Source organism: Nerophis ophidion, linkage group LG21 (assembly GCF_033978795.1).
Source record: "Nerophis ophidion isolate RoL-2023_Sa linkage group LG21, RoL_Noph_v1.0, whole genome shotgun sequence".
NCBI classification, from domain to species: Eukaryota; Metazoa; Chordata; class Actinopteri; order Syngnathiformes; family Syngnathidae; genus Nerophis; species Nerophis ophidion.
This window is the reverse complement of record NC_084631.1, coordinates 4,843,738-4,857,883: the sequence shown is the minus strand read 5'-3', so window position 1 is coordinate 4,857,883 and position 14,146 is coordinate 4,843,738. Positions and strand designations below refer to the sequence as shown.

Sequence of the window (14,146 nt, the reverse complement as noted above, 5' to 3'; positions counted from 1 at the left end):
TGAAGTGAATTGTATTTATATAGCGCTTTTCTCTAGTGACTCAAAGCGCTTTACATAGTGAAACCCAATATCTAAGTTCCATTTAAAGCAGTGTGGGTGGCACTGGGAGCAGGTGGGTAAAGTGTTTTGCCCAAGGACACAACGGCAGTGACTAGGATGGTGGAAGCGGGAATCGAACCTGCAACCCTCAAGTTGCTGGCACGGCCGCTCTACCAACCGAGCTATGTCGCCCACAAGAACATGATGGACCAGGATTTGGTCAACATGGTTGGTTTGGCAACCTACTCTGTGCTCTAGTGGTTAGTGTCCGCCCTGAGATGGGTAAGTTGTGAGTTCAAACCTCAGCCGAGTCATACCAAAGACTATAAAAAGCATTTAAGTCTCACCTTAAAACTCATTTGTATACTCTAGCCTTTAAATAGACTCCCTTTTTAGACCAGTTGATCTGCCGTTTCTTTTATTTTTCTTCTATGTCCCACTCTCCCTTGTGGAGGGGGTCCGGTCCGATCCGGTGGCCATGTACTGCTTGCCTGTGTATCGGCTGGGGACATCTCTGCGCTGCTGATCCGCCTCCGCTTGGGATGGTTTCCTGCTGGCTCCGCTGTGAACGGGACTCTCGCTCCTGTGTTGGATCCGCTTTGGACTGGACTCTCGCGACTGTGTTGGATCCATTATGGATTGAACTTTCACAGTATCATGTTAGACCCGCCCAACATCCATTGCTTTCCTCCTCTCCAAGGTTCTCATAGTCATCATTGTCACCGACGTCCCACTGGGTGTGAGTTTTCCTTGCCCTTATGTGGGCCTACCGAGGATGTCCTAGTGGTTTGTGCAGCCCTTTGAGACACTAGTGATTTAGGGCTATATAAGTAAACATTGATTGATTGACTTTAACTTTAACTTTTGTAGATAAAAACAAGACACAATTACAGTTGTGATCAAAATGATTCAACCCCCACACAATTTTGGTGTTTTAGCAAGTTGGACATTTATTCCGTATTTTTTTTATAATCGTATCAAATAAAGATGTGTCAAATAGACAAATGCAACTTAAATTGTAACACCGTATTTTACAAAATACCAAAAAAGGACATTTTTCTTAATATCTCATTGACAAAATAATTCAACCCCCTAGTTCCATGCATCTTTAGTACTTAGTAGAACAGCCTTTGGCAGTAATGACATCCTTCAAAGGTGATACATAAGCTTCTTGCAAGCATCTACAGGTATTTTAGCCCATTCCTCTTGGGCAAAGGCCTCCAGTTCATTCATATTCTTGGGCTTGCGTGCTGCAACTGCCTTCTTCAAGTCCCACCACAGGTTTTCTAGAGGATTTAGGTCTGGCCACTGTGAAGGCCACTCCAGAGTCTTCCAGCCCTTCTTCTGCAACCACTCTGATGTTGATTTGGAGGTATGCTTGGGATCCTTGTCCTGTTGGAAGGTCCAACGTCTCCCAAGCCTCAGCTTCATCACTGACTTCATGACATTTGCAGCTAATATATCCTGCTAGGAAATAGAATTCATAATGCCTTGAACGCGCTGGAGATTCCTGGTACCTGAGGCAGAGAATCAGCCCCAGAGTATGATTGACCCCCCCACCATGCTTAACAGTAGGCAAGGTGTTCTTCTCTTTGTAAGCTTCATTTTTTCTCCTCCAGACATAACGTTGATTCATAGGCCCAAAGAGTTCCAGTTTTGTCTCATCACTCCATAGAACAGTTTCACAAAACTTTTTGGGTTTGTCCAGATGATTTTTGGCATACTAGAGTCTATTTTTCTTGTGCCTGGTAGTCAGAAGTGGGGTGCGCCTGGGAGTTCTGGCATGGAGGCCTTCATCTCGTAGTGCGCGCCTTATTGTCTGGGACGAAACCTGAGTTCCCGCCTCTGCAATGTCCTGTTGTAGTTCCTCAGCTGTTACCCTGGGGGTTTTTCACACAGCATCCTCTTTCTACCACGCCCAGGTAGTGTTTCCACTGTGCCTTTAGCTTTAAACTTGCCAATTATGCTCTCTTGGAATGTGTAATGTCTTTGCTATTTTCTTATATCCATATCCTTTCTTATGAAGAGAAATGACCTCCTCTCCTGACTTCTTTGACCACTCCCTGGACTTCACCATGTTGCAAATACACCATTGACCATCTACAAGAAGCTGAGCGTCACAGTCTTTTTCAATCAGTTTAATTGTTGCTCGTTATGGTTCTAATCACATCTACAGGTGTTTTCAACACCTGATTGAAAAGACCTTATTCAAAATTTGTTCTTAAGAGTTACGATCTTCAAGGGGTTGAATAATTTTGTCAATGATGTTAAGAGAAATGACACTGGTATGTTACAAAATATAATGTAATTCAAGTTGCATTTGTCTATTTAATGCATATTTATTTAATATGACTATAAACAAAATATGGAATAAATGTCCAACTTGCTAAAACACCAACATTTTGTGGGGGTTGAATCATTTTGATCAGAACTGTTCATGGTTTGCACGCAACTATGAGTTGAAAGCTCAGGTGGATGCATGGAGTCAATGAGGTCAAGTCAGGCTGCGTCTCGACAAACACGCTCCATCAACAAACATTCCTCTTAGCGCTTCCAGCGTGCTCGCCACAATTAATAACATCCGCCTTCTTGTGACTGCTCATTTTATGAGCACGCGGGCTCCAAAAAAACTGCAGCTTGTCCCACAGCTGTGTTTGACGTTGCAGATTGACATCCAGATAAAAGACGCCATTGGCCGACAGCACCAGTGCGCCACCATCCAGTTGGACTTCCAGCTGCCAATCAGATTTGACCTCCAGTTTGTCGGGTGAGTACTGGTCTTGTCCGCGTTCATCTCGATCTCCAATCAGCTTAACAGACTCAGTAACTCCATGGTGACGTTTTGGTGAATTTACTGAGGGATTTGTGAAACTGAAACAATACAAAACGAATAGCATTGTAAGTTGATAATACTAACATAGACACTCGTAAACGTTTTAGCATAATTGCTAAAGATAACGAGCTATCTTCATTACATTACACCAGCAAATGTGCATGAAACATCTCCTACAGACATCACACTCGGGACAGTTTAGTAAGTTTAAACAGTTTTAGTTGTAAAAGTGAGTGATGAATGAAAAATCCGCACGAGTAGAAACGCTACCGACTGCCAGAAGACTGAACGGTACTCTGTTCGAAAGGGGGGGAGAAAAATTAATCAATCAATCAAAGTTTATCTATATAGCCCTAAATCACAAGTGTCTCAAAGGGCTGCACAAGCCTCTGCTCAGGACCGCAGACGTGTGTCTGTGTCTGTCATTCCGTGGTACTTTTTGTCTCCATTCACGGAAGGTTTTTTGTAGAGAATAAATTATGAAAAAAACACTTAATTGAACGGTTTAAAAGAGGAGAAAAGACGAAAAAAATGAAAATTAAATTTTGAAACATAGTTTATCTTCAATTTCGACTCTTTGAAATTCAAAATTCTACCGAAAAAAACGAAGAGGAAAAACTAGCTAATTCGAAACTTTTTGGAAAAATTTAAAAAAGAATTTATGGAACATCATTAGTGAATTATATTTATATAGCACTTTTCTCTAGTGACTCAAAGCACTTTACATAGTGAAACCCAATATCTAAGTTACATTTAAACCAGTGGGTGGCACTGGGAGCAGGTGGGTAAAGTGTCTTGCCCAAGGACACAACAGCAGTGACTAGGTTGGCAGAAGCGGGAATCGAACCTGCAACCCTCAAGTTGCTGGCACGGCCACTCTACCAACCGAGCTATACCGGTGGGTATATATTAGTAATTTTTCCTGATTAAGATTAATTTTAGAATTTTGATGACATGTTTTAAATAGGTTAAAATCCAATCTGCACTTTGTTAGAATATTTAACAAATTGGACCAAGCTATATTTTTAAGAAAGACAAATCATTATTTCTTCTAGGCTCGACATCCATTGCTTTCCTCCTCTCCAAGGTTCTCATAGTCATCATTGTCACCGACGTCCCACTGGGTGTGAGTTTTCCTTGCCCTTATGTGGGCCTACCGAGGATGTCGTGGTGGTTTGTGCAGCCCTTTGAGACACTAGTGATTTAGGGCTATATAAGTAAACATTGATTGATTGATTGATATTCCAGAACAAACATTTTAAAAGAAGTTCAAAAGACTTGGAAATAAGATTTAAATTTGATTCTACAGATGTTATAGATTTGCCAGAATAATTATTTTAAATTGTAATCATAAGTTTGAAGAAATATTTCACAAACATTCTACCAGTTTGATACACACTTTAATAAATTGCGAGAAATAGACAATATATATATATATATATATATATATATATATATATATATATATATATATATAATGTATATGTATATGTATATACTATATATAAAATGGGTGTTTCTGTCTGTCATTTCCTTTTACGGAAGGTTTTTTGTAGAGAATAAATGATGAAAAAAAACACCTAATTGAACGGTTTAAAAGAGGAGAAAACACGAAAAAAAGGAAAATTAAATTTGGAAACAGTTTATCGTTAATTTCGACGCTTTAAAATTCAAAATTCAACCGAAAATAAATGAAGAGAAAAACTAGCTCATTTGAATCTTTTTGAAAAAATAAAAAAATATAATTTATGGAACATCATTAGTAATTTGTCTTGATAAAGATTAATTTTAGAATTTTGATGACATGTTTTAAATAGGTTAAAATCCACTTTTGAAATAAGATTAAAATTTGATTCTACAGATTTTCTAGATTTGCCAGAATTTTTGGGGGAAATTTTAATCCTAAATTTGAAGAAATATTTCACAAATATTCTTCGTGGAAAAAACAGAAGCTAAAATGAAGAATTAAATTAAAATGTATTTATTATTCTTTACAATAAAAAAATACTTGAACATTGATTTAAATTGTCAGGAAAGAAGAGGAAGGAATATAAAAAGGTAAAAAGGTATATGTGTTTAAAAATTCTAAAATCATTTTTAAGATTGTATTTTTTCTCTAAAATTGTCTTTCTGAAAGTTATAAGAAGCAAAGTAAAAAAATAAATGAATTTATTTAAACCAGTGAGTTGAGTTTATACCAAAAAGTTCTATTCTGGTTTCATCTGACCACATGACATTCTCCCAATCCTCTGCTGTATCATCCATGTATCCATTTTGGTATAAACTCAACTGGTGGTGTTTGGAGGAAGAAGAATACTGAGTTGCATCCCAAGAACACCATACCTACTGTGAAGCATGGGGGTGGAAACATCATGCTTTGGGGCTGTTTTTCTGCTAAGGGGACAGGACGATTGATCCGTGTTAAGGAAAGAATGAATGGGGCCATGTATCGTGAGAGCTCTGAATAGTTATTTTCCACCATAATTTACAAATATATTCTTTAAAATTCCTACAATGTGAATTCCTGGATTATTTTTTCACATTCTGTCTCTCACAGTTGAAGTTTACCTATGATGAAAATTACAGACCTCTGTCATCATTTTAAGTGGGAGAACTTGCACAATCGCTGGCTGACTTTATACCTTCTTGCCCCACTGTATATAATAGTCCCCTTTTCAGGTGAGAGAGGGTGCTAAAGGCAGTACCTTTAAGGCACGCCCCCAATATTGTTGTCCGGGTGGAAATCGGGAGAATGGTTGCCCCGGGAGATTTTCGGGAGGGGCACCAAAATTTGGGATTCTCTCAGGAAAATCAGGAGAGTTGGCCAGTATGTATTAGCCACACGGTCTCATAAGCCGCAGGGTTCAAAGTGTGTGAAAAAAGTAGCGGTTTCTAGTCTGGAATTTACGGTACTTTCCTCTTCCTGTTTGTTGCAGACGAGACGGCCGGCTGCATCGACCAGTGATGATCCACCGAGCAGTGTTGGGGTCACTGGAGAGGATGATCGCCATCCTGGCTGAAAACTTTGGAGGGAAATGGTGAGACCACATTTCTCCCGTCCAAAGGCAAAACCCAGTAACTCACTTGTGCTGATAATGCAGTCATTTTGGTGTTCCTAGGTGGTATGCTTTTCATTAGTGTATGCGATATTGTAATTTGTTCCGTAAGTAAGCTGTTACGCGCACGGCAGGACCTAGCAACTACCACATAACCGCGTAGACACAACAGCAAAACCTAGTATCTCAAGGGACCAATCGGAGCTTCTTTGTCAGTCGCCTTATTGTCTTTAATGAGAATGGGGGCCGACGGTCAACCTGATTATGTGATATTATGGCACGAGGGGATATTTGGAAGATTGGCCCAGGACGTTGCAAGCACCTCCATTAAATAATAAATAATATAAATAAATGGGTTGTACTTGTATAGCGCTTTTCTACCTTCAAGGTACTCAAAGCGCTTTGACACTACTTCCACATTTACCCATTCACACACACTGATTGAGGGAGCTGCCATGCAAGGCGCTAACCAGCACCCATCAGGAGCAAGGGTGAAGTGTCTTGCTCAGGACACAACGGACGTGACGAGGTTGGTACTAGGTGGGGATTGAACCAGGGACTCTTGGGTTGCGCACGGCCACTCTGCCACTGCGCCACGCCGTTCCGTTTAGGCAGCAAACTCAGTGCCTTTAAGGTTTATTGGCGCTCTGCACTTCTCCCTACGTCCGTGTACACAGCAGAGTTTTAAAAAGTCATAAATGTTCCTTTTTGAAACCGATACTGATAATTACATTTTAAAGCATTTATCAGCCGATAATATCGGCAGGCTGATATTATCGGACATCTCTGCTAATTATAGTCAATAGTACCGAAATAATAGACAACAAACAGTATATCCATTCATACAATATATTTAATCTGTTTGCATGTAAAAAAAATCTCCATTTTTAAGGTGTGGTGGCTTTTATTTTGCCGTGGCGGTGGGCCACAAACTTGGTAGATGTAAGCGAAACCCTGGTAAAAATTGCAATATTTTTGTCTAATAAATCCAGCTCAAAATCTTAAAAGCAGCAGCCAAATGACAACATAAGAAGCGGCCTGACGTGCAGCAAAATGACAACATAAGAAGCGGCCTGACGTGCAGCAAAATGACAACATAAGAAGCGGCCTGACGTGCAGCAAAATGACAACATAAGAAGCGGCCTGACGTGCAGCAAAATGACAACATAAGATGCGGCCTGACGTGCAGCCAAATGACAACATAAGAAGCGGCCTGACGTGCAGCAAAATGACAACATAAGAACCGGCCTGACGTGCAGCAAAATGACAACATAAGAAGCGGCCTGACGTGCAGCAAAATGACAACATAAGAAGCGGCCTGACGTGCAGCAAAATGACAACATAAGAAGCGGCCTGACGTGCAGCAAAATGACAACATAAGAAGCGGCCTGACGTGCAGCCAAATGACAACATAAGAAGCGGCCTGACGTGCAGCAAAATGACAACATAAGAAGCGGCCTGACGTGCAGCAAAATGACAACATAAGAAGCGGCCTGACGTGCAGCAAAATGACAACATAAGAAGCGGCCTGACGTGCAGCCAAATGACAACATAAGAAGCGGCCTGACGTGCAGCAAAATGACAACATAAGAATCGGCCTGACGTGCAGCAAAATGACAACATAAGAAGCGGCCTGACGTGCAGCAAAATAACAACATAAGAAGCGGCCTGACGTGCAGCAAAATGACAACATAAGAAGCGGCCTGACGTGCAGCAAAATGACAACATAAGAAGCGGCCTGACGTGCAGCAAAATGACAACATAAGAAACGGCCTGACGTGCAGCAAAATGACAACATAAGAAGCGGCCTGACGTGCAGCAAAATGACAACATAAGATGCGGCCTGACGTGCAGCAAAATGACAACATAAGAAGCGGCCTGACGTGCAGCAAAATGACAACATAAGAAGCGGCCTGACGTGCAGCAAAATGACAACATAAGAAGCGGCCTGACGTGCATGTGGAGTCTGATGTCTCGACAGTCGTCTACCAACTATAGCGAGGCTTTTTAGGTTAAATTTAAAGTCAAGTTAAAGTACTAATGGTTGTCACACACACACACACACACACACACACACACACACACACACACACACACACACACACTAGGTGTGGTGAAATCAGTCCTTTTGGATTTGACCCATCCCCTTGATCACCCCCTGGGAGGTGAGGGGAGCAGTGAGCAGCAGCTGGGGCCGCGCCCGGGAATCATTTTTGGTGATTTAACCCCCAATTCCAACCCTTGATGCTGAGTGAAAAGCAGGGAGGTAATGGGTCCCATTTTTATAGTCTTTGGTATGACTCGGCCGGGGTTTGAACTCACAACCTACCCATCTCAGGGCGGACACTCTAACCACTAGGCCACTGAGTAGTAGTTCTTACTTTTGTTCTTGATTCTTCCCCTTGCATACTCTTTTGGGCAGAGGTCCAAATAAAAACTGGACGCTGTACACGGCTCTTGCCCAATTCTGCAAACGCAGAACGGGGCCCACCCGAGATTGTGATAAAATATCTGGAGAAAGGGCCACACGTTCATGAGAGCAGATTCAATCCATGGCTCAATCGGCAAGAAAATGAAAGCTCAAGAAAACATCTATACCAGGGGTCGGGAACCTTTTTGGCTGAGAGAGCCAAGAAGCCAAATATTTTAAAATATATTTCCCTAAGAGCCATATAATATATTTTTTAACACTGAACACAACTAAACGCGTGCATTTTTAAGTAAGACCAACATTTCCAGAGTATAATAGGTCTCTTATTTTTTGTAATAACATTGTTATTCTGAAGCTAACTGTGGAGGGGGCGTGGCCTGCGGGCCTGCAGCAAAGCACGATGTTGCCAGGACCGGCCTCGAAATCAGTGACAGGTGCGTAGATGGCCCACCTGGGCCTTGTTATCTAATCACCTGTCGCTCTGTTATAAGCAGCAGTCAGGAGGAGAGACAGGGTTGGGGCTGGAGCCAGAGGGCGAATGAGGACGAAAGAGAAATCAATCAATCAATGTTTATTTATATAGCCCCAAATCACAAATGTCTCAAAGGACTGCACAAATCATTACGACTACAACATCCTCGGAAGAACCCACAAAAGGGCAAGGAAAACTCACACCCAGTGGGCAGGGAGAATTCACATCCAGTGGGACGCCAGTGACAATGCTGACTATGAGAAACCTTGGAGAGGACCTCAGATGTGGGCAACCCCCCCCCCCCTCTAGGGGACCGAAAGCAATGGATGTCGAGCGGGTCTAACATGATACTGTGAAAGTTCAATCCATAGTGGCTCCAACACAGCCCCGAGAGTTCAGTTCAAAGCGGATCCAAGACAGCAGCAAGAGTCCCGTCCACAGGAAACCATCTCAAGCGGAGGCGGATCAGCAGCGTAGAGATGTCCCCGACCGATACAGGCGAGCGGTCCATCCTGGGTCTCGACTCTGGACAGCCAGTACTTCATCCATGGTCATCGGACCGGACCCCCTCCACAAGGGAGGGGGGGACATAGGAGAAAGAAAAGAAGCGGCAGATCAACTGGTCTAAAAAGGAGGTCTATTTAAAGGCTAGAGTATACAGATGAGTTTTAAGGTGAGACTTAAATGCTTCTACTGAGGTAGCATCTCGAACTGTTACCGGGAGGGCATTCCAGAGTACTGGAGCCCGAACGGAAAACGCTCTATAGCCCGCAGACTTTTTTGGGGCTCTAGGAATCACTAATAAGCCGGAGTCTTTTGAAGGCAGATTTCTTGCCGGGACATATGGTACAATACAATCGGCAAGATAGGATGGAGCTAGACCGTGTAGTATTTTATACGTAATTTTTTGATAAAGACAATTGCTGTAAAGCAACTGAGAGACTAATTGAAAAAAATATATATATTTTAACCCTAAAACAGGCTCTCATGTCGGTGCTTGGTGGTCTGAAGAACCCCCAGGAGGGCAAACCCAACACTAACCAATAATAAATAAATTACTTCTTACCATTAACGCAACTTCTTGAACATAAAAATGCATGAGAATGTTTTATATTTTGCATGTTATTTTTAACACTGTGATTACAAGTGGAATTATTCATGACTTATCGTGTTAAGCAATGTCAGCTCAGATTTATCTGAGAGCCAGATCTGGCTCTAGAGCCATTGGTTCCCTACCCCTGTTCTATACCTTTGATGACTTAGTAGATCTTTGTAAGACAGCATCAAGATAGATAGTTTTTTCTTTGTTTTCTCAAAATCAGCTAGAAGTGAGTTACTAGGTTTTGCCTTTGGACGGGAGATTTGTAATTGTCCGATTGATCCCCTTCTGACTGCTCCTGCACTCCCACAGGCCCCTGTGGTTGTCCCCGGCACAGATCATGGTCATTCCTGTAGGGGGCAGCTGTGAGTCGGCCGCCGAGCAGGTGGGTGTGCTTTCTTTCGCTGCCGAGATTGAAAACACGACACAAAAACGTTGTGCGTCCCGCCCCCCAAAAAAAGGTGCTCCATCGGTTTCGAGAAGCGGGCTTCATGGCGGACTCGAACGACGACACCGGCGCCACGTTGAGTAAAAAGATCCGCTCTGCTCAGCTGGCGCAGTACAACTACGTGTTAGGTAAAAGAGAGCTGAGAGCACCGTTTCTACTCCACCCTCCATTCACATTGCAACTTTTCACTCGCAGTGGTTGGCGATCAGGAGCGCGAGAGCGGCACAGTGAGCGTGCGGAGTCGAGGTGGCAAGCAGCTGGGCAGGAGGCCCTTGGAGGAGGTTCTGATGAGTCTCACACAGCTACGAGACTCCAGGAGCAGACAAGAGGACTTTTGAGTAACTACACCATCACTAGGTACTTTTTTTTGGGGGGTACGGGACAAATTCCCCCCTGCGCCCGCCGGCGCAATGAAACCCAAGTGGATACGGTTAATAATGTGAGAGTCCAGTCCATACTGGGGCTAGCAGGGGATCATGTTGCATGTAGACAAGGACTGGTCCACCCCGGGTCCTGACTTCAGCCTGATGTTTGTATGCCAGCTATTTTTTTAAGTGTAAGCCTCAGTCATGCTTAATGCATGCTAATGTTAGCATGCTAAAAAAAAAATTTTCAGGTACAGACCACAGTGTACCATTATTTTCAGAACATAAGGCGCACTTAAAGGCCTACTGAAAGCCACTACTAGCGACCACGCAGTCTGATTTTAAATTTCCCGCCAAGTGTCCTGTTGAAAGTAACAATGCTGACGCGGATATGTTCTTCCAGCACCGATCACAGCTAAAAGTAGTCTCTTTTCATCGCATAATTACACAGTATTTTGGACATCTGTGTCGCTGAATCTTTTGCAATTTGTTCAATGAATAATGGAGACGTCAAAGAAGAAAGATGTTGGTGGAAAGCAACACAAACACAGCCGGTGTTTCTTTCTTTGTTGTGAAGCTTTAATATGGAACAGAGCGGTCAAGCGAACATGTTTCCCTACCACATGTCAACCGGCAGGTTTTGGTGAGAAAATTGTGGTAATAAGTCGGCTCTTACCGTAGACTGGAGCGCAGCTTGTGTCGTTCCTCCTGCAGCTGTCGAAGAGGCAGCTGCGACTTTCTTGGCTCCTCTGTGGCTTCCCTCAGAGACACTGGCGGTCACCGCACCCCTCCGACTTTCAGGTATGACTATATAATCTCACTAGTAACACAATAAGCAGATAAGGGATTTTCTGGAATTATCCTAGTAAATGTGTCGAATAACATCTGAATCGCTCCCACTGCCCTCGTCTTTTTTTTTTCTAGTCCTTCACTCTCACTATCCTCATCCACAAATCTTTCCTTCTCGCTCAAATTAATGGGGAAATTGTCGCTTTCTCGGTCCGAATCGCTCTCGCTGCTGGTGGCCATGATTGTAAACAATGTGAGGATGTGAGGAGCTCCACAACCCGTGACGTCACGCGCACATCGTTTGCTACTTCCGCTACAGGCAAGGCTTTTTTATGAGCGACCAAAAGTTGCGAATTTTATCATCGATGTTCTCTACTAAATCCTTTCAGCCAAAATATGGCAATATCGCGAAATGATCAAGTATGACACATAGAATGGACCTGCTATCCCCGTTTAAATAAGAAAATCTCATTTCAGTAGGCCTTTAATATTTGACTTTGGCTCCTCAGCATTCACACCACATTTTTACCAAAATGTCATTCTTTGAAAAAAAAAAAAGGCATATTTTGTTCTGGTTTTGAAGGTGATCCATCCATCCATCCATCCATCCATCCATCTTCTTCCGCTTATCCGAGGTCGGGTCGCGGGGGCAACAGCCTAAGCAGGGAAGCCCAGACTTCCCTCTCCCCAGCCACTTCCTCTAGCTCTTCCCGGGGGATCCCGAGGCGTTCCCAGGCCAGCCGGGAGACATAGTCTTCCCAACGTGTCCTGGGTCTTCCCCGTGGCCTCATACTGGTTGGACGTGCCCTAAACACCTCCCTAGGGAGGCGTTCGGGTGGCATCCTGACCAGATGCCCGAACCACCTCATCTGGCTCCTCTCCATGTGGAGGAGCAGCGGCTTTACTTTGAGTTCCTCCCGGATGGTAGAGCTTATCACCCGATTTCTAAGGGAGAAACTCATTTTGGCCGCTTGTACCCGTGATCTTGTCCTATAGGTCATAACCCAAAGCTCATGACCATAGGTGAGGATGGGAACGTAAATTGAGAGCTTTGCCTTCCGGCTCAGCTCGTTCTTAACCATAACAGATCGATACAGCGTCCGCATTACTGAAGACGCCGCACCGATCCGCCTGTCGATCTCACGATCCACTCTTCCCTCAGTCGTGAACAAGACTCCTAGGTACTTGAACTCCTCCACTTGGGGCAGGGTCTCCTCCCCAACCCGGAGATGGCATTCCACCCTTTTCCAGGCGAGAACTATGGACTTGGACTTGGAGGTGCTGATTCTCATTCCGGTCGCTTCACACTCGGCTGCGAACCGATCCAGCGAGAGCTGAAGATCCCGGTCAGATGAAGCCATCAGGACCACATCATCTGCAAAAAGCAGAGACCTAATCCTGCGGTTACCAAACCGGAACCCCTCAATGCCTTGACTGCGCCTAGAAATTCTGTCCATAAAAGTTATGAACAGAATCGGTGACAAAGGACAGCCTTGGCGGAGTCCAACCCTCACTGGAAATGTGTTCGACTTACTGCCGACAATGCGGACCAAGCTCTGACACTGATCATACAGGGAGCGGACCGCCACAATAAGACAGTCCGATACCCCATACTCTCTGAGCACTCCCCACAGGACTTCCCGAGGGACACGGTCGAATGCCTTCTCCAAGTCCACAAAGCACATGTATTGTTTTGAAGGTAAATTCCACCAAAATGATCCCCTTGATTTGTCAGTCTGTGGCCCTCTGTGAAAAGGTTTGGGATCCCCTGATTTATACAATATTTTTAACATGATAAATCATGTAAAAGGTCTGTTCTCTGCACATGAATGCTGTACATTTATATTATTTCCAGCTGAGTGTTAATTGGAATAAATAGAAACTTTACAAGACTATGACAGAATTGCAACTGCAAACATAGTTCAATCAATCAATGTTTGTTTATACTGTATTTCCTTTAATTGCCGCCGGGGCGCTAATTAATTTAAAACCTCTTCTCACTCCGGCGTTTACCAAAGGCATGCGGTAAATTTAGGCCTGTGCTTCATAAATTTGAGTGTGATGTAAGAATACCATCATGAAAAGCACATTTAATTAAAAAAACGTTATTATAGTCTTACCTTTACTTATAAATGAAGTCCATGCGCAGCTCCTTCTGATCAAAAGCATCGATAACTTGTTTATAGAAGTCTTCCTTATCTTTCTTCAGTTTTAAAAGTCTCTCTGTCTCGATGGAGATCTTCCTTTATTACCTCCTGCTTCGATTGAAAGTCCAGTTTAGAAAACTGTTTTATTTTAGATATGTAATCCTCCATGTTAAAAGTGCAAGCGAGAGGAAAAAATAAACACACGCTGCTTGTTGTCACTTCTTCTGCAGCCGAGTACTCGCAAGAAGGATCACTAGCGCCCTCTGCCACCAGGGGGTGGCAGTCATTTAATGACTCATATTTGACACACGCAGCTACGGTATATTAATAAAACATAGCTGCTTACTGTTCTTTTTAGCATATTCAATAGCTTGGACCTTAAATCCCACTGAATAGCTCTTAATCTTCTTCCCTTTATGCGATTTCAAATGATTGAAATCAGCCTCCTCCATTTTGAAAATGATGAC

General features: G+C 43.3%; 1 protein-coding gene across 1 annotated transcript in view; it reads left to right on the top strand.

Annotated features, from left to right (window-relative positions):
- The window catches only part of LOC133539608 (threonine--tRNA ligase 1, cytoplasmic-like), a 159,486-nt gene extending 146,059 nt beyond the window's left edge, over positions 1-13,427 (top strand). Inside the window, exons 14-18 of the mRNA XM_061881650.1 lie at positions 2,706-2,806; positions 5,809-5,910; positions 10,243-10,315; positions 10,392-10,506; positions 10,574-13,427. Coding sequence (XP_061737634.1) covers positions 2,706-2,806; positions 5,809-5,910; positions 10,243-10,315; positions 10,392-10,506; positions 10,574-10,716 — 534 coding nt within the window. The 3' untranslated portion in view covers positions 10,717-13,427. The remainder of the gene's footprint in view (positions 1-2,705; positions 2,807-5,808; positions 5,911-10,242; positions 10,316-10,391; positions 10,507-10,573) is intronic.
- Positions 13,428-14,146: the final 719 nt, after the last annotated feature.